The sequence below is a fragment of the Salmo trutta genome, chromosome 16 (genome assembly GCF_901001165.1).
Source record: "Salmo trutta chromosome 16, fSalTru1.1, whole genome shotgun sequence".
NCBI lineage: Eukaryota > Metazoa > Chordata > Actinopteri > Salmoniformes > Salmonidae > Salmo > Salmo trutta.
This window is the reverse complement of record NC_042972.1, coordinates 6,680,366-6,700,954: the sequence shown is the minus strand read 5'-3', so window position 1 is coordinate 6,700,954 and position 20,589 is coordinate 6,680,366. Positions and strand designations below refer to the sequence as shown.

The 20,589-nt window shown below is 44.0% G+C and overlaps 1 protein-coding gene across 1 annotated transcript; it reads right to left on the bottom strand.

The window, feature by feature from the left end:
- Window positions 1-7,986: 7,986 nt before the first annotated feature.
- LOC115150004 (L-rhamnose-binding lectin CSL3-like) lies at window positions 7,987-11,047 on the bottom strand. Its single transcript, XM_029692865.1, has 9 exons — window positions 10,963-11,047; window positions 10,610-10,645; window positions 10,485-10,529; window positions 10,201-10,336; window positions 9,955-10,073; window positions 8,666-8,710; window positions 8,420-8,555; window positions 8,235-8,342; window positions 7,987-8,156 (listed from the first exon to the last, which is right to left on the bottom strand). The coding sequence occupies exons 1-8, from the start codon at window positions 10,991-10,993 to the stop codon at window positions 8,237-8,239; spliced, it is 654 nt and encodes a 217-aa protein (XP_029548725.1). The 5' UTR covers window positions 10,994-11,047; the 3' UTR covers window positions 7,987-8,156; window positions 8,235-8,236.
- Between the last annotated feature and the right edge of the window lie 9,542 nt (window positions 11,048-20,589).

The window sequence follows — 20,589 nt, the reverse complement described above, 5'->3', positions numbered from 1 at the left end:
GTGTACAAATGCCTGCATGGCATCAGCCTCAACTATATCAACACAGCCCCTCAGTGTATAAGTATTTACCTTTTATATATAATTTAGATCTGTCATTCTATCCTTCGCCCAGCAACTCCACTCCCACTTGTCTCCAATTCCACATCACAGTTCCCTTAGCCCATCCCGCCTGTCTCTACTGGCAACCCTTCGGATTTCTATGCAGCATATCTTTCAACAATACAGTTTAACTCAGTCTAGAGTCTATTCAATTAGATATAATCTTTTACTATGAGCGTTAGTAATTGACGAGATCTCCAGTATTTCTAGGGTCCATTTCAGATCTATGTTATACATTTTCAGCCATTCCTGACAGGCTGCTTGAAGACAATACCAAAATAAATGGTCAATTCTGTATCCTCACAACAAAATCTGCAGAACTTTGTATGCCCCAAATATTCAGCGTTTTGTTGGCAAGAATTCTATACAATTTTAGCTGAAAAGCACAAGTCTTTTTAGCTAAAATTGAACAGGGCTCCGGGCAGCCGAGCGGAAATGGAGGAAAAATCGCCTTCTGCGGCCTGGCATCCTTTCACTCCCTCTCTACATTTTCCTCTTCTGTCTCTGCTGCTAAAGCCACTTTCTACCACTCTAAATTCCAAGCATCTGCCTCTAACCCTAGGAAGCTCTTTGCCACCTTCTCCTCCCTCCTGAATCCTCCTCCCCCCCTCCTCCCTCTCTGCGGATGACTTTGTCAACCATTTTGAAAAGAAGGTCGACGACATCCGATCCTCGTTTGCTAAGTGAAACGACACAGCTGGTCCTGCTCACACTGCCCTACCCTGTGCTTTGACCTCTTTCTCCCCTCTCTCTCCAGATGAAATCTTGCGTCTTGTGACGGCCGGCCGCCCAACAACCTGCCCACTTGACCCTATCCTCTCTTCTCCGGACCATTTCCGGAGACCTTCTCCCCTACCTCACCTCGCTCATCAACTCATCCTTGACCGCTGGCTACGTCCCTTCCGTCTTCAAGAGAGCGAGAGTTGCACCCCTTCTGAAAAAACCTACACTTGACCCCTCCGATGTCAACTACAGACCAGTATCCTTTCTTTTCTCTCCAAAACTCTTGAACGTGCTGTCCTTGGCCAGCTCTCCTGCTATCTCTCTCAGAATGACCTTTTTGATCCTAATCAGTCAGGTTTCAAGACTGGGCATTCAACTGAGACTGCTCTTCTCTGTGTCACGGAGGCTCTCCGCACTGCTAAAGCTAACTAATTCTCCTCTGCTCTCATCCTTCTAGACCTATCGGCTGCCTTTGATACTGTGAACCATCAGATCCTCCTCTCCACCCTCTCCGAGCTGGGCATCTCCGGCTCGGCCCACGCTTGGATTGCGTCCTACCTGACAGGTCGCTCCTACCAGGTGGCATGGCGAGAATCTGTCTGCACCACGTGCTCTCACCACTGGTGTCCCCCAGGGCTCTGTTCTAGGCCCTCTCCTATTCTCGCTTTAAACCAAGTCACTTGGCTCTGTCATATCCTCACATGGTCTCTCCTATCATTGCTATGCAGACGACACACAATCTTCTCCTTTCCCCCTTCTGATAACCAGGTGGCGAATCGCATCTCTGCATGTCTGACAGACATATCAGTGTGGATGACGGATCACCACCTCAAGCTGAACCTCGGCTAGACGGCGCTGCTCTTCCTCCCGGGGAAGGACTGCCCGTTCCATGATCTCGCCATCACGGTTGACAACTCCCTTGTGTCCTCCTCCCAGAGTGCTAAGAACCTTGGCGTGACCCTGGACAACACCCTGTCGTTCTCCACTAACATCAAGGCGGTGACCCGATCCTGTAGGTTCATGCTCTACAACATTCGCAGAGTACGACCCTGCCTCACACAGGAAGCGGCGCAGGTCCTAATCCAGGCACTTGTCATCTCCCGTCTGGATTACTGCAACTCGCTGTTGGCTGGGCTCCCTGCCTGTGCCATTAAACCCCTACAACTCATCCAGAACGCCGCAGCCCGTCTGGTGTTCAACCTTCCCAAGTTCTCTCACGTCACCCCGCTCCTCCGCTCTCTCCACTGGCTTCCAGTTGAAGCTCGCATCCGCTACAAGACCATGGTGCTTGCCTACGGAGCTGTGAGGGGAACGGCACCTCCGGACCTTCAGGCTCTGATCAAGCCCTACACACAAACAAGGGCACTGCGTTCATCCACCTCTGGCCTGCTCGCCTCCCTACCTCTGAGGAAGCACAGTTCCCACTCAGCCCAGTCAAAACTGTTCGCTGTTCTGGCACCCCAATGGTGGAACAAGCTCCCCCACGACGCCAGGACAGCGGAGTCAATCACCTCCTTCCTGAGACACCTGAAACCACACCTCTTTAAGGAATACCTGGGATAGGATAAAGTAATCCTTCTAACCCCCCCCTTAAAACCTGTCTGGGCTAGGGGGCAGTATTGAGAATTTTGGAAAAAATATGTTCCCATTTTTAACTGCCTCCTACACCAACTCAGAAGCTAGAATATGCATATTATTGTTCAGGTTTGGATAGAAAACACTCTGAATTTTCTAAAACTGTTTGAATGGTGTCTGTGAGTATAACAGAACTCCTATGGCAGGCAAAAACCTGACAAGGTTTCAAGCAGGAAGTACCCTGTCTGACAAGGAGTCTTGCGTCTTACATCTTTTTATTGAAAAGTAAGGATCTTAGCTGTAACGTGACAATTCCCAGGGCTCCGATAGGCTCTCAGAGCCCGGGAAATAACTGAAGGTTTACGAGGGAGTCTCAGGCTGAAACACATTATCACCTTTTGTAAGTGGCTGCTCCGAGGACCTTTGAATGAGGCGCGTGCATGAGTCGCTCCTGAGGAGAAATTTTATTCGGCTGTTTAGGCTCAATGCATACTCCCGGTCGGAATATTATCACTTATCTTCGAGATAACTGGCATAAAAATTGGTTTTAAACAGCGGTTGACATGCTTCGAAGTACGGTAATGGAATATTTAGACATTTTTGACACGCCAATGCGCCATGCGCGGGACCGTGAAGAAGCATTCTGATAGTGTCTAGAACTCACGAACAAAACGTCGCTGTTTGGATATAACGATGGATTATTTGGGACCAAACCAACATTTGTTATTGAAGTAGAAGTCCTGGCAGTGTATTCTGATGAAGAACAAGCAAGGTAAGAACATTTTTCTTATAGGAAATGTGATTTTGGTGGAGGCTGACCTGGGTGGGTATCTAAATAGCTAGCCCTGTAATGCCGGGCTATGTACTTAGATTATTGCAAAATGTGCTTCATCCGAAAAGCTATTTTAAAATCGGACATATCGAGTGCATAGAGGAGTAATGTATCTATAATTCTTAAAATAATTGTTATGCTTTTTGTGAACGTTTATCGTGAGTAATTTAGCAAACTGTTAGTAAATTCCCCGGAAGTTTGCGGGGGTTATGCTTTTTCTGAACGTCACATGCTAATGCAAAAAGCTGTTTTTTGATATAAATATGAACTTGATTGAACAGACATGCATGTATTGTATAACACAATGTCCTAGGTGTGTCATCTGATGAAGATCATCAAAGGTTAGTGCTGCATTTAGCTGTGGTTTGGGTTTATGTGACATGATATGCTAGCTTGAAAAATGGGTGTCTGATTATTTCTGGCTGGGTACTCTGCTGACATAATCTAATGTTTTGCTTTCGTTGTAAAGCCTTTTTGAAATCGGACAGTGGGGTTAGATTAACGAGATTCTTGTCTTTAAATAGCTGTAAAATAGTCATATGTTTGAGAAATTGAAGTAATAGTATTTCTAACGATTCAAAAATCGCGCCACTGGAATTTCAGTAGCTGTTACGTAGGTGGGACGAAATCGTCCCACATACCCGAGAGAGGTTAATAGATTTAGATGCACTATTGTAAAGTGGTTGTTCCACTGGATATCATAAGGTGAATGCACCAATTTGTAAGTCGCTCTGGATGAGAGCGTCTGCTAAATGACTTAAATGTAAATGTTGAATCAACTCGTACACCCTGTACCATGGAATCGGTAAATCAAAAATTTCTTCCCAACAATTTTGCAATCTGTATGGCACAGATGTCAACATCCTGGTCCTCAAATGAAACTGTTATAACATTCCTATTTAAGCTATTTTTTTCCCTCTGCAGGTTTTGGTCCTTTATATTGGGCAGACAGACCAGTTCCCTACCTCTTCCTGCCTCCATTGTTGGGGTAATGTAATCAATTGGTTATAATCTTGGATTGAGCAGACCTTTCCAAATAATTCTGATAACTCCATGAAAGACAATTCTACCATTCCAATTGACAATATCATTTAAAAACAAATACACTTTTCAAACTTTTTTCCCATAAATATAGGTCTTTTATAAACCATCACATTTGAGTAGAGCCGTAATATTTGTTCTATCCTTTCAGGGGGATGAAATTGAAATTGTAGTCAGTTCTGCAATGCTTGTTTGAAAAAAAGAAATACTTTGAAAAAAGTATCATTTGCAATTAATCAAAATGAGACATGGAAATCTGTACACAGGCCAAAAAGTCTATCTTAGTCAATGGATTAGCTTTTTTTAGTAATCTACTTGAGGATTATTTAGGGTTCAAGTAGAACTTTTGAATAAGTGAAGCTTTTAGAGAGAAGTTTAGTGCTTTTATATTTAATAACCGCAACACACCCAATTCATATTCATTATATAGCGAGCTAGGCCTGCATACCACCCTGCATTTTACTGCTGCTTTGCTTCTTAAGCTAAGCAGGATTGGTCCTGGTCAGTCCCTGGATGGGAGAACAGATGCTTCTCGAAGTGGTGTTGGAAGGCCAGTAGGAGGCACCCTTCTGTCTTGTCTAAAAAATATCCCATTGACCCAGGGCAGTAGGGTGCCATCTTTTGGATGGGATGTTAAATGGCTTTCCTGACTCTCTGTGATCACTAAAGATCCGATGGCACTGATCGCAAGAGTAGGGGTGTTAACCCCAGTGTCCTGGCTAAATTCCCAAATTGTCCTTCTTACCATCATGGCCACCTAATCATCGCCGGTGTACAATTAGCTACTTCATCTCCCCTCCTCTCCCCTGTAACTAATCCCCAGGTTGTTGCTGTAAATGAGAATGTGTTCTCAGTCAACTTACCTGGTTAAATAAAAATAAACACATTAATAAATATAGATAGGCACACTGTATCTTGTCTGGTTTAGCGTCCCAAATTAAGATAAATATTTTTTGCTCATATGAATTGAAAAACAAATCATCAGGAGTAGGCAGCGCCATATGAAAGTGAGTAAACTGTGATATGACTAAGGAGTTAATCAGGGCAAATTTGATATAAATAGACAGGAATTTACCTCTCCATGGTTGCAGGATCTTGTCTGTTTTCTATTGAAATTAATTTTGTAGGGCTCATGTAATATTTTTTATATGAATACCAAGTATGTCTACTTCACCATCAGTCAATTTTAAAGATAAACTGCATATTAATGTAAAAGTTGTATTTTTTAAAGATCCAATACCTAACATTGTACACAGGTTTTAGTCCAGAGAGTCCAGAAAATGTGTCTAGACCTTCAATGAGACATTGTAGGGATCTAGCTTGCGGACTTAATAAAAACTTGAGTCATCGGCATACATGGACACCTTTGTTTTTAAACCTTGGATTTCTAATCCTCTAATGTTGTTATTTGATCTGATTTTAGTAGCTAGCATTTCGATGGCCATAACGAATAGATATGGTGACAGCGGACACCCTTGTTTAAGTCCTCTTGATGATTCAAAACTCTCTGAAAAGTAGCCGCAATTTACTATTTTACACCTATACAGTACTTTTACCCATTTTAAAAGAGAATCACCAAAATTGTAAAATTCCAGGCATTTTATGAACAAATTTGTAGTCCGTAATTTCCTGTAGACCCTGCCACATACGTCTCGTGTCTTGGCCGTTGAATTACAACTCCATTTTCTCCCTATACCGACATTCTGCTTGTTTGATTGCCTTGCGGAGGGAATAACTACACTGTTTATATTCAGCTATATTCCCCGACCTCTTTCCATGGTTGAATGCGGTGGTTCGCGCATTCAGTTTTGCCCGAGTTTTGCGATATATAAGTCAGGTGAACAAAAGGACATGAGTTACTGTATGTTGATATTGTTACACCATGAGTCATTAATCATGAGGCATAAACCCCCAGCCTTCCACTTACCAGAGAGATGTTTGTTTCTGTCGGCGCGACGCATGAAGAAACCCGATGGTTGTATCGACTTTGATAACATATCCCGAGTGAGCCATGTTTCCGTGAATCAGAGAATGTTACAATCTCTGTCTCTCTGGAAGGCAACTCGTGCCCTAATGTTGGACACAAATAACTGCATAATTTCCTAAGGACTTGAAGCGAGGCGACCATCTCTGTCTGCGCCATCTTGAGATCATTTAGCTTCCTCACAGATTACTTTCATTTGGTAATAGATTATATTAGTTGGTTCTTGAATAAGTTCCTCTCTTGTTGTTCCTCTAAATCTTGTTTTTCCTCTAAATTATTTTGTATCTCTGTAGTTTCGTTTTTATTGCTATCTACCTGTACTATTAGTGAATGTATTTCCCTTGTTAGTCTTCTCTTTAGCCAGAAACTGCTTTTCATTGTTGTTGAAAATTGAATTGAATGACCTCTGAAGGTACATTTAAAGGTATCCCAAACAATAAGGGGATTTACTGTACCTCTATTGTACTGGAAAAATTGTTAAATTGTCTTAGTTAAAAATCGATTTTCCTCCAGTGGACTTTGATTAAATACACAATATCCCCATCCACGTGGAAATTCTACAAGAGTTGTGAAAGCCAATTAGATGATCCAATCGCATTCTGTCTCTTATTGCCCATTGGTTTTATTGGGGATGAGTACAGCAGTACCACAACGACAGTCCCACAGGACATATTGATGGTATAATAGAAATATAAATGCACTATGCGGATCACGCTGCCATTTCCTGGTTGCTGAAATTCTGGTTCACATAATTTCGACAAAAGTAGTGTTGCATCATTATACCATCTAAACTGCAAAATATATTTTCAGACCAAAAGTACTATTTTCAGCTGTTCGACAATAACGTACCTCAGTAGAAATAGCGCTCTACAGATCTACCACTTAGACTTGATTTCAATGGACAGATCAATGTTGGTGCGTCGCCGAAATGTGTGGGACAGTGCCAGAGATACATTGAGATGGGGAAACTCCACTGGCATCATATTAACGCCCATTTTGTATGTTGCCCATATGTTGTCAATGGGCTGCGCAGTGCATTCTGGGGCCAATTGGGCACTAGCTCAAAAAACCCAACTTTAGCATGAATTCTGGGAAGTACAAAATTGCAACTAAGCCGAGATGTTTGATATTATCGTATTGCTTTGGAATAGTGGCATTATGTATGCGAGGAAAATAGGCAGGTTTCTCGACTTTGAGAAGGCATTGCATGATGATTAGCTTAGCAACCGTGTGACGCATTATGACCCATAAATTCTGTGGGGCGTTATACATTTCTCCATTCATTAGCCAATTGAAGCTCTCCTATTGTTCTCTAAAAATCTGACAAGCAAAAGCAGCCTTAGAAATAGCCTCAAGCTTAATGTCCACGTCACGGTATTGTTTGGCTCATGATCTGAGCCAATCACTTAATGATCAGGGTTTGTAGGGTCTACACATTGTAAGGTTAACGGTCCAGGTCTGCTTTGTGTACACATTAGGTCAAGTAAGCCTGCTGATGTCATAAGTACTACCTGTCAGTGATTTGAGAGGCAGGTACAATTGTTTAAAAATAGTTTGCCCGGCCAGAGCACAATGAATATTTTACAACTGCATAAAGGTGGGCACACAATACAGACAGCAAGACAAAAGCACGTTAGTGCCAGGTACAAATGAGTCCGGTGAAAGGCAAGAATAAAGGACACATGTTCAGAAATATTGGTGTGACATTTAGTAACATACAAGAGGCAACCAGTCTCGTCTTTGACACTTCATTTAATTCAGACCAACCACAGTTCAGAAATGCTTCCACACAAAATACACAGGTTCCCAATGGTCATTGAAGTTGATTTGGCAGAAAACAGCACAACCTGATGAAGATATCCCAGAAGCCTTGTACATCTTCAGGTTCCACAGGAAGAACTCCTGCAAGGCATATTGTCAGCACCAGCATTCTAGTTCCCAGTCATGTGTGCATGCACATATATACACACACAAACTCACATTCAGTCACAGGTGTAAGCCACATCCAAGTACTTATAAGTTCCAACACAGGGGTCGCCGAACACGGAGTTGGATACCTTGACGATACACTGGCGCTCTCCATCACACCTGTGTGTCAACAGGTAGAGGTTAACACCACAGCCAATGAGTGCCTACAGGTAAATGCACACTAAAGGTTTCACTACCTTTCTGACATTGTGCTGGTGGTGGATTGGTTGATGCAGTTGGTGTTTTTGAGTTGTTTGTGTGGGCGCCCAATGGAACACACATCGTGTTGACGACGACCATAGTTGGCACGCTGAATATGGATCTCACCCCGATCTGAGGAAGAGAAAGAAGAAAAGGATGGCCAAATCTGGGTGTTTGTGTGGGCTAGTGACTAATATACATCACCACATGATTATACCGTACGGTAGTGCTAACCAGCTTACCACATAGTAGTTGGGAATCAGAGCCTTCACATATGATGCTGCTTACTGCAAGGACAACACAGGAGTTACACCACACTGGCCAGACAAATTAAGACATACATTAGCCTGGTGAAGTGTTAGGGATGGGCACTAACAGGGAATGTTGATTTCAGGCTCATTTCTTTAAAGTCATTATAAATGTGTTAGCGTGAACTAAAGTATAAACAGTTTGACGCGTCATCTTCCAACGTTCCCTTGTAGTTCCACTTCCTTATGAGCAGTCCTCAAAAATGCTAACATTTTAAGTAAACTGGCTGGCTAGCTCTAAGCTGGTTAAAAATAAAGTCGACCCACTACACCACATCTGTATACCTTACAAATCTGTGGGAGTAGCGCTAGGTAGCAAGCTTCAGCCACTTCCCTGCGATGTTCTTGCTTGCTAATTGAGCTAGATATGTACATATAACAAGGAGCAGCAGCATATGTCAAAAAAGTAATTTAAAAAAAGCAATGCAGATAGTCAGGGGTAGTCATTCAGCAGTTTTATGGCTTGGGGGAAGTAGAAGCCGTTCAGGGTCCTGTTGGTTCCAGACTTGGTGCATCCGTACCATTTGTCATGGAGTAACAGGACAGTATGACTTGAGGCATTGACAATGTAGGGCCTTCCGACACACGTGGTGTCGAGGTCCTGATTGCAGGGAGCGCGGCCTCAGTGATGTACTGGGCCGTACGCACTACTCTGTAGCACTTTGCGGACAGATGCCATACCTAGTGGTGATGCAGCCAGTCAAAAAGCTCTCAAAGGATGCAGCTGTAGATTTGAGGATCGGAGGGCTGATAACAAATCTTTTTAGCCTCCTGGTAGGGAGGGGCTTGGCCCTCTGTTTCCTGTAGTCCACAAGCAGTTCCTTAGTCCATCTTGGCACCACACTGCCTGGTCTCCGACATCCCTACGCTAAATAAAGTTGTTGCCGGCTACATTGTTCCATAACCACAGGTTGTGTGCCAGCTAGTGTTAGTTAGAAGGTGAGGTGGTTTACACTTGGAGAAACAAATGCATGTATGAAACATGTTGTGGCCATGAGGCAGCATTTAATAAAACAAAGTTAGCAAGCTGGTACTGTAGGGGAACCAACCCATTCTATTCCTTTTCTAGCAATCAGCAGAGTGCACTCTTTTACAAAAGAGTAAAATGGGTAGGAGTATTAAACAATATCCCAACATGCCAGTCATACCGATAGTATGTGGAATTAAATTATGGCTATTGGTGCCCACCACTAACTATTATTAGCACACATTCAGAGACTGACTTGTTTCGGGCTGTTGGACACAGGAGTATTTGGTGTCCAGGTACTTGTAAGTCCCGACACAGGGGTCTCCAAAAACCAAATTGGATGCCGGGACAATACACTGGCTCTTCCCACCGCACCTGTTTGTGTCAAAGACAGGTAGAGGTCATGAGTTCCCACAGGTAAACACTACAGGTTCTTGCAGCTGGTGGTTGTTAACACCACAGCCAAGGAGTTCCTACAGGTAAACACCACAGGTTCTAGTACCTTTCTGCCATCTTGCTGGTGGTGGATTGGCTGAGGCAGTTGGTGTCGGTGAGTTGGTTATCGGGGCACCCAATGGAACACACATCGTGTTTACGACGACCATAGTTGGCACGCTTGATTTGAATCTTACCTCCATCTGAGGGAGATGGGGGGGGGGGGGAAGAGAGACAAAGAAAAGGAGAAAGGTGAGGGATGAAGGAGAGCGAAGACTGGTGTGGGCCAGTGACGCTAATCTACAGTAGAAAATATCATAGGTGACTATACAGTAGTGTTGACTAGCTTACCACATTGCAGTAAAGCATCAGAGCCTTCACACGTGATGCTGATTGCTGAAAGGACAAATAAACAGGAATTACACACCACTCACATTAGCTTGGTTAAGTAGTATCATCATTACTACATACAGTACCTCCATCTGTTAGTGTACAGCAAGCTGCAGTCAGCACTGAAACAACATCACACAGCTAGTTCAGCAACATTCCACATCTTTTGCACTTGGACCATGAAGCTAGAATTTAGCATTTGACTCTATACTCCAGCATTTGAGTTATACTAAGTGTACTGTAGTCATCAAGTTCAGAATTTGGTCTCTTATTCCATGCATGCAATGTGACAGTTTGTTAGACAACTTTGTTTTTAAACAATAGAAATGTAATGTCCCTCAAGTCATATATGACACGTACTTCCATTACTCTCAAATAAACATTTGGTCATTTATATTTAAATTCTAATCTGCATCAGATACAGATTTTGTATACTCACATGCGACCACCGTTAGTCTGAACATGCGCATGATGCCGGGTACAGGAGTGGTAGTAACAGAGAAAATGCAACTGATGCTAATTAGACCCAATACACCTGGTATTTATGTTATGTGACATGTCTTAATTAACCCAGGTGTATCTATTTGTCTCCAGGTGCACCTCATTGCAATTAGGGGCCGGTGTTTGCTGGTCTATACCTGGCTATTTGTTCAGTCTCATGGAGTTAATAGAGGACTCTGGATGGATAAAAATACATTTTGGCATTTACATTACCATTGAGGGCGGAACATTTTAAAGTAGCCATCTAGGTGGGGCTTCTTCGTTAAGGAAGAATGACACGGGCTACGTTCAGTCGCAAAACCTTCGAGCATTGCAGATTTCCATGTCATGAATAGAGACAACGTATTTCCATATTCTAAATGTCGGAGAGACATATTTGTTCAACATAGCATATTTTTATCTGAACCTTCCAAAACGTTGCATCCTGCTGAACGCACCCTATTATTCAATCCGGGTCATCAGGAGGGATCAGCCAATTAATTATACTCTTGAGCAAACATTGCATAACTGTAGGTTGCAGTAAATTGCCAGCTTTGCCTTCAAATAGTACCTTTTCAAACAACACACTCTGTGGTGGTGTGCAGCCTTTTAGATTATTTGCCAAGTCATAGAAATTATAGAAGAAAATGGACTACTTTAATAAAATGAATATTGCCTCTATTGTCTCAAATGTAATTATATTTGTTATTTGATTGATGTCCGAGCACTCACGAACGCCATAATATGACACATATAAAGATGATATCCTGTGTCCATCATTCTCTATGTTCAGATCCCCATGATGTGTTGTTCTGGTCGCTATGTGTCCTCTTCCTCTCAACTTTCCATTCTCAGGGCTGCTGGACAGGTGCCTTGCCCTTCAACGTGCGAGCCCTTCGGGTGTTAAACGTATCAGGATTCTGCTGGTCCCAGTGATTTTGTGCATTTATATGTTCCCAGTTGCCACTCCTGTGAAGGGAGACCACTGAGCTTGAAGGCAGTTTGGTGACCACAGAACCCACAGTACAGGTACTATACTGTGAACATTATTAAAGTGAACCGTGTTGAATGACTATGTACAGTCGTGGCCAAAGGTTTTGTATGATGTCAATTTGCATATACTCCAGATCAGATGAATTGCAATTAATTGCAAAGTCCCTCGTTGCCATGCAAATGAACTGAATCCCCCAAAAACATTTCCACTGCATTTCAGCCATGCCACAAAAGGACCAGCTGATATCATGTCAGTGATTATCTCGTTAACACACGTGTGAGTGTTGACGAGGATAAGGCTGGAGATCACTCTTTCATGCTGATTGAGTTCGCATAACAGACTGGAAGCTTCAAAAGGAGGGTGGTGCTTGGAATCATTGTTCTTCCTCTGTCAACCATGCTTACCTGCAAGGAAACATGTGCCGTCATCAGTGCTTTGCACAAAAAGGGCTTCACAGGCAAGGATATTGCTGCCAGTAAGATTGCACCTAAATCAACCATTTATCGGATCATCAAGAACTTCAAGGAGAGCACTTCAATTGTTGTGAAGAAGGCTTCAGGGCGCCCAAGAGAGTTCCTCAAGCACCGGGACCGTCTCCTAAAGTTGATTCAGCTCCTGACTCAGGGCACCATCAGTACAGAGCTTGCTCATGAATGGCAGCAGGCAGGTGTGAGTGCATCTGCACGCACAATGAGGCGAAGACTTTTGGAGGATGGCCCGGTGTCAAGAAGGGCAGCAAAGAAGCCGCTTCTCACCAGGAAAAACATCAGGGACAGACTGATTTTCTGCAAAAAGTACAGGGATTGGACTGCTGAGGACTGGGGTAAAGTCATTTTCCTCAGCAGCTTGCTACCTGTCTGAGTCATCGTGTCTCCAGCTCGCCAGGCTACTCACTGGACCCAATGATGATCACTCGGCTACGCATGCCTCTCCATAATGTCAATTTGCCTCGTCCATTGCTGTTTTGGTTAGTAATTATTGCCTTATTTCATTGTAGAGTCTCTAGCCCTGCTCAATACGCCTTAGCTAACCCATTAGTTCCACCTTCCAAACATGCGGTGACCTCACCTGGTTGAAATGATGTTTCTAGAGACAATATCTCTCTCATCGTCACTCAATGCATAGGTTTTCCTCCACTGTATTCACATCCTACCATACCTTTGTCTGTACATAATGCCTTGAATCTATTCTACCGTGCCCAGAAACCTGCTCCTTTTACTCTCTGTTCCGAACGTACTAGACGACCAGTTGTTATAGCCTTTAGCCGTACACTTATCCTACTTCTACTCTGTTCATCTGTTGATGTAGAGGTTAACCCAGGCCCTGCAGTGCCTAGCTCCACTCCCATTCCCCAGGCGCTCTCATTTGTTGACTTCTCTAACCGTACGTAAAAGGCTTGGTTTCATGCATGTTAACATTAGAAGCCCCCTCCCTAAGTTTATTTTATTCACTGCTTTAGCACACTCTGCCAACCCGGTGGTCCTAGCTGTGTCTGAATCCTGGTTTAGGAGGACCACCAAAACCCCTGAAATTTCAATACCTAACTATAACATTTTCGGAAAAGATAGAACTGCCAAAAGAGGCGGAGTTGCAATCTACTGCAGCGTTAGCCAGCAGAGTTCTGTCATACTATCCAGGTCAAAGAATTTGACCTTGTACTTTTAAAAATCAACCTTTCCAGAAACAAGTCTCTCACTGTTGCCACTTGCTATAGACCACCTTCTGTGCCCTGGACACCATATGTGAACTGATTGCCCGCCATCAATCTTCAGAGCTCGTGCTGTTAGGTGACCTATACTGGGATATGCTTAACACCCCGGCCATCCTACAATCTAAGATTGATGCCCTCAATCTCACACAAATTATCAATGAACCTACCAGTTACAACCCTAAATCCGTAAACACGGGCACCTCATATATATCATCCTAACCAACGTGCCCTCCAAATACACCTCTGCAGTCTTCTACCAGGATGTCAGCAATCACTGCCAAATTGCCTGCGTCAGTAATGGGTCTGCGGTCAAACGACCACCTCTCATCATGTTCAAACGCTTCCTAAAACACTTCAGCGAGCAAACCGTTCTAATCGACCAGGCCTGGGTATCCTGGATGGATTTTGACCTCATTCCGACAATAGAGGATGCCTGGTTATTCATTAAAAGTGCTTTCCTCACCATCTTAAATAAGCATGCCCCATTCAAAAAATGTAGAACCAGGAACAGATATGGACCTTGGTTCACTCCAGACCTGACTGCTCTTGACCAGCACAAAAACACCCTGTGGCGTACTGCACTAGCTTGGAATAGCCCCCGCGATATGCAACTTTTCAGGGAAGTTAGGAAAGCAAAGGCTAGCTTTTTCAAACGGAAATTTTCATCCTGTAACACGAACTCCAAAAAGTTCTGGGACACTGTCACCACCGATAAATCCATGATAATTGAGAATTTCAATAAGCATTTTTCTATAGCTGGCCGTGCTTTCCACCTGGCTACCCCTACCCAGGTCAACAGCCTTGCACCCCCCCACATCAACTTGCCAAAACCTCCCCATCCTTCACCCAAATCCAGATCGCTGATGTTCTAATAGTGCTGCAAAACCTGGACCCCTACAACTCAGCCGGGCTAGACAATCTGGACCGTCTCTTTCTAAAATTATCAGCCAAAATTGTTGAAACCCCTATTACTAGCCTGTTCAACCCCTCTTACGCATCGTCTGAGATCCCCAAAGATTGGAAAGCTGTCATCCCCCTCTTCAAGGTCATCACCCTCTTCAAAGGGGGAGACACTCTAGACCCAAATTGCTACAAATCTATATCTATCCTACCCTGCCTTTCTAAGGTCTTCGAAAGTCAAGTTAACAAACAGATCACCAACCGTTTCGAATCCCACTTAATTTCTCCGCTATGCAATCTGGTTTCCGAGCTGGTCGTGGGTGTACCTCAGCCACGCTCAAGGTCCTAAAATATATCATAACCGCCATCGATAAGAGACAATACTGTGCAGCTGTATTCATTGACCTGGCCAAGGCTTTTGACACTGTCAATCACCACATTCTTATCGGCAGACTCAACAACCTTGGTTTCTCAAATGACTGCCTAGCCTGGTTCACCAACTTCTTCTCAGACAGAGTTCAGTGGGTCAAATCGGAGGGCCTGTTGTCCGGACCTCTGGTCGAGGTATGGAAGGAGTGAACTTCTTGTGGCAATCCTGGAAGCAGAAAAAGCCAATGATAAAGCGGCTTATGTACCAGTGGAAAGTGCCAATTTAGAAGGCTATGAAGTGCACCTCGCTCTCTTGGACAAGAGGATAAAAGAGGCCATCTCAGCAATGTCATCATGGGAGCGATGGATCCCTGTAGAATTAAAGAACGAATTAGATGGAAGAGTCAAGGACGGAAGAGCATTCTACTACAGGCTTGAGTTAAGGAGGCCTGAATTTGCCACTGCACGGACGACCAATGAGCGAGGCACAGGAGTGAAACTACTACCCCAACCGGCAACATCCACACCAATAGTGAGCATCAAGCCAATCTCTCTACCTGTCTTCAATGGAAGCAGGAGAGAATATCACAGATGGAGGAAAGACTGGGAAAGCCTGCAAAAGCAGGGAGAGCCATCCAGATCAACTGAAGTTAAGAAAATTGGATGACAAAATCTCAAAAGACCTCAGACTTTCAACCTATACCACTGCCGATGACATGTTCAGAGTTCTGGAGAACAGGTATGGCAACAAGTCAACCATCATAGTGGAAATCCTGGAAGAGCTGGAGAAGATGCCACATGTGAAAGGGAACCAACCAAGAAAGGTCATTGATCTCATACAGTCAGTGGAGAAGGCTCTAGCAGATCTCACAGAGTTAGGAAACTCTGGAGCCATAAATAACCCACTGGTAATTAGATCCATTGAAAGCAAGTTGCCTGACTTCATTAAAAGACACTGGGTTATGTTCATGGTTGAACCCAGAAACGATGTCACATCAGACAACCACTTTGTCATGCTCTTGAAGTTCCTGAAAAGTCAAGAAGGAATACTGGAGAGACTCGAACAGCCCAGAACTGAGGAGAAGGTGGAAAAATTGGATCGTTTGGACAAGAAGTATGACAGAAAGATTGCCTCAACAAAAACCACAAGGAAAGAAGAGCTTGATGAGGTATGTGGTGTATGTGGTGATAGTGGGCACAACAACAAGATATTCTTCTGTAGAAAGTTCAAAAGACTTAAGCTACCTGAAAAGAAAACTGTATTAAGAAAGCTGGTAGCATGCAGAAAATGTCTCGGATGCCATGATGAAGATGGATACTGCAGAGACACTTTCCTATGCAGAAACAAAGACTGTAAAAGGGAAGGTGGTGCCCCAGACCACCATTTTTTCCTCTGCCCAAAAGGAGAAGTCAAAAGAGGGGAAGAGAGAAAGAGTGGAAGAGATGGCAAAGGTGAAAGCAAGCTAACGGAGGAACAAGAGAAGATCTTGTCTGAACTTTCACAGGAAATGGCAGATGGATGCAGAAAGGCTTTCACCAACACCAACAAAACCGCAGTGACACACGATGCTTCAGGCCAGTCTGAGCTACTGCAGAGAAATGGGCTCACTGAACTTCCTGTCATCATGATGTTGATGCAAGTCACGGCGAACGCAGGGCAGAAGATTGGGACTTTTATTGACCTTGCTTCAGACACAAACTACATTACCCATAAGGCTGCTGAAAGACTGAGGTTAAGACATGAGAAGATAACTTTAGTTGTTCATGGGGTTGGTGGTATGACCATGAAAGTGAACACACTAAGGTATCTCCTCAAAGTCAGAGTCAAGACACCTAAAGTCACAGAGAGAGCTCATGAAATGGTCTGCTACGGCTTGGATGAAATCGCCAGAGTGCATCAAGTAATTGAACCTGAGAAGTAGAAAAAATTCTTCCCAGAAGTCAAACTTACAGAATTGGAAAGGCCAGAAGAGGTCGAACTTCTCATTAGCCACCGAGAGGGAAGACTCGCTCCCCAGAGGGTAAAAATCATGGGAGACCTCGTCTTGTGGGAGGGTCCATTGGGAAAAACAGTGGGTGGAGCACATCCCGACTTATTTGAAGAAGTGGAGGTTGCACTATATGAGTCCAAAACACACTTTGCTCGCTCCATGAGGACAGCAGCTGTCAAATATCAAGAAATCACAAGTCCAACAACTGACACAGCCCAGCTACAGCAGGAGGATGTGACTCTGACCAAATTTACAGCTGCCAGTAACCGTGAGTTCCTTGAGTGGTGGCACTGGGACAACATCGGAGCTGCATGTGAGCCAAGATGTGGAGGATGCCGATGTGGAAACTGTCCACCGGGAGGAAAATAAATGACCCTGGCAGAGGAGAGGGAACTGGAGATCATTAAAGGAGGCCTCACCTACGAGAAGGGGGATGCGCACACACCGGCTCCACATTGGGATGCAAAGTATCCTTGGATGGTAGATCCAGCCTCTCTCCCGAATAACAAAAGTGCAGTCCAGGCTTGTTTCTTAAGGATGGAAAAACAACTAAGCAGAGAGCCAGACTGGAAAGTCGCATATGCTACCCAAATCCATGAAATGGTCGAGCGAGGCGCAGCCATAAAACTCACCAACAAAATCATGGACGAGTGGAATGGACCAGTGTGGTACGTAAGCCAGCTGGTGGCACCAAACCCTCATTCGGTAACAACACCGGTTCGTATTGTATGGAATAGTAGCCAGAAATACAAAGGCGTGAGTATGAATGATCTCCTTCTGAAGGGAATATACGTTCTCAACCCTATAAGAGCTGTCTTGTTGAGGTTCAGAGAGGGGACGTATGCATCTCTAGGAGACATCAAAAGATGTACAACTCTGTATGGCTGGAGGAGCGTGAGATGCATCTTCACAGGTTCCTCTGGAGGGACAGCCCAGTTGAAGAGATAAGTGAATATGCAATAACCAGAGTCAACATTGGGGACAGACATTTTGGTTGCATTGCTCAGTTGGCTATGAGGGAAACAGCACGCCTGCCCAACTTTCTTCACTTGGAGGATGAGCGCAGAGTCATTGAAGAGGACAGTTATGTGGATGACCTCTTAACCTCCCAAAATGACCTGGATAAACTTGACAAAATCACAGCAAATGTAGAAGAGATCTTGAAAGCTGGAGGGTTCTTCCTCAAACCATGGGTCCGGTCAGGGCAAAGTGGGAGGCAAGGAATGGAGGTGGATGGTCTATCAAAGGCACAAAGTAAAACCTTAATTCTTCCAAATCAAATGAGGGACGAAGACAACAAAGCCTTGGGTATCGGCTACCGAATGGATGAAGACAAGCTCTACATGTTAACCTCAGTTAACTTTTCAAAAAGGAAAAAGAAGATGAGAGTTGGGAAAAATCTTATCAAGGAGGAGGTGAGAACTGAGACACCTAACCCACTGACTAGGAGGGCCCTCTTAAGCCAAGTGGCTGGACTGTACGACCCAATTGGCTTAGTTACACCTGCCAAACAGAAGGGAGCAATTCTTGTTCGAAAAGCATTCCAAGAAGGAGGGGGTGGGAAACTAACCCAAGAAACCTGGGACCAACCTCTCTCAGAAAGCCTCAGGGAAGAAGCCATCCAGCTTTTTGAAGAATATGTGCAGCTTGGAGAGGTGAAATTCCACAGGAGCCTCACACCAGCTGGCTGGGAAGGGAAACCGTGGGGCATCACATTCTCTGATGGAAGTGATAAAACCTATGGAGCTGTGATGTACTTAAGATGGGAGACAAGTCAAGGCACTAAAGTTCGATTTGTTGAATCAAAAGCCAAGCTGACACCCCTGGATCAGAAGGGAGATGCTGTAAAAGCTGAGATCTGTGGTGCTGTCGTTGCAGCCAGGATCAGGAAGTACGTGGAAAAGCATGCTCGAATGAAGATCGAGAGATGGTTCCATCTACTTGACAGTCAAACGGTCTTGGGAGCCATTCAAAGAGTCAGTTATGGGTACAAAACCTTCTTTGCAAACAGAAGGGGTGAAATCCAGAAGGCTGGACAAGTGCAAGACTGGTGGTGGATCCGTGGGGATCTAAACATAGCTGACATCATAACAAGAGGGGGTGCTCCTGAAGATTTGAAGGAGAATTCCACATGGCAAGAGGGACCAGAGTTCCTAAAGTTGCCAGTGGAGGAGTGGCCTATAAAATCAGTTGGAGAGGTTGCAGCTCATGCCAGGGAGAGTGTAAACAAGCTCCAGAGGAAGGCATTCAGAGGGAAAACTCCAAGTTCACTCACAGGTTCAGTCCAAAGACGCCAATGGTAAAAGGCTTAAAGAAGAGGAGGGGCATTTGTAAGGGGTATGACATATGGTATGACCAAAGGTTAGGTATAAAAGGCTGTGTACATTGTATGATATTAAGAGCCCTCATGAATAAACATTGTTGACTATTGTAGGCTGGGCCTCCGTCTGTGTCATTGAACCAGAATCTTACAAACTCTGAGTGCTCTGAGTGAAGACTGAGTAGTTTAATTGAAGTTTAGTTTATGTACATTGGGAACAAAATTATCATAACACCAGTTCAATGTAACAGTGATTGGTTTAGCCTTCAACACCATAGTGCCCTCCAATCTCATCACTTTTTACATTTTTACATTTTTTATTTCACCGTTACTTAACCAGTTAGGCCAGTTGAGAACAAGTTCTCATTTACAACTGCGACCTGGCCAGGATAAAGCAAAGCAGTGCGACACAAACAACAACACAGACTTAAACATGGAATAAACAAACATGCAGTCAATAATACAATATACTGCATGTGCAAATGAGGTAGAATAAGGGAGGTAAGGCATTAAATAGGCCATAGTGTCTTAATAATTACAGTAGAGCAAATAAACACTAGAGTAATAGATGTGCATAAGATGAGTGTGCAAGTAGAGATACTGGGATGCAAAGGAGCAAAATAAAAAAATAAAATTACAGTATGGGGGATGAGGTAGTTGGATGGGCTATTTACAGATGGCCTACGTACAGGTGCAGTGATCTGTGAGCTGCTCTGACAGCTGATGCTTAAAGTTAGTGAGGGAGATATGAGTCTCCAGCTTCAGTGATATTTGCAGTTCGTTCCAGTCATTGGCAGCAGAGAACTGGAAGGAAAGTTAGCCAAAGTAGGAATTGGCCTTGGGGGTGACCAGTGAGATATACCTGCTGGAGCTCGTGCTACGGGTGGGTGCTGCTATGGTGACCAGTGAGCTGAGATAAGGTGGCACTTTACCTAGCAAAGACTTATAGATGACCTGGTTTGGCGACGAATATGAAGCGAGGGCCAGCCAACGAGAGCATGCATTGGTGGTTAGTATATGGGGTTTTGGTGACAAAACGGATGGCACTGCGATAGACTGCAATAAATTTGTTGAGTAGAGTGTTGGAGGCTATTTTGTAAATGACATCGCCGATTTCAAGGATCGGTAGGATTGTCAGTTTTACGAGGGTATGTTTGGCAGCATGAATGAAGGATGCTTTGTTGCGAAATAGGAAGCCGATTCTAGGTTTAATTTTGCATTGGAGATCCTTAATGTGAGTCTGGAAGGAGAGTTTACAGTCTGACCAGACACCTAGGTATTTGTAGTTGTCCACATATTCT

Bases quoted from the DNA above. Each gene is read 5' to 3' on its own strand.
- LOC115150004 (XM_029692865.1), bottom strand. From the start codon at position 10,993: ATGCGCATGTTCAGACTAACGGTGGTCGCAT. The intron at 10,646-10,962 runs GTGAGTATACAA...ATGTTGTTTCAG, and splicing joins CAGACTAACGGTGGTCGCAT to TGCTGACTGCAGCTTGCTGT. The intron at 8,711-9,954 runs GTCAGTCTCTGA...TTGTCCTTGCAG, and splicing joins TGTCCAACAGCCCGAAACAA to TAAGCAGCATCATATGTGAA.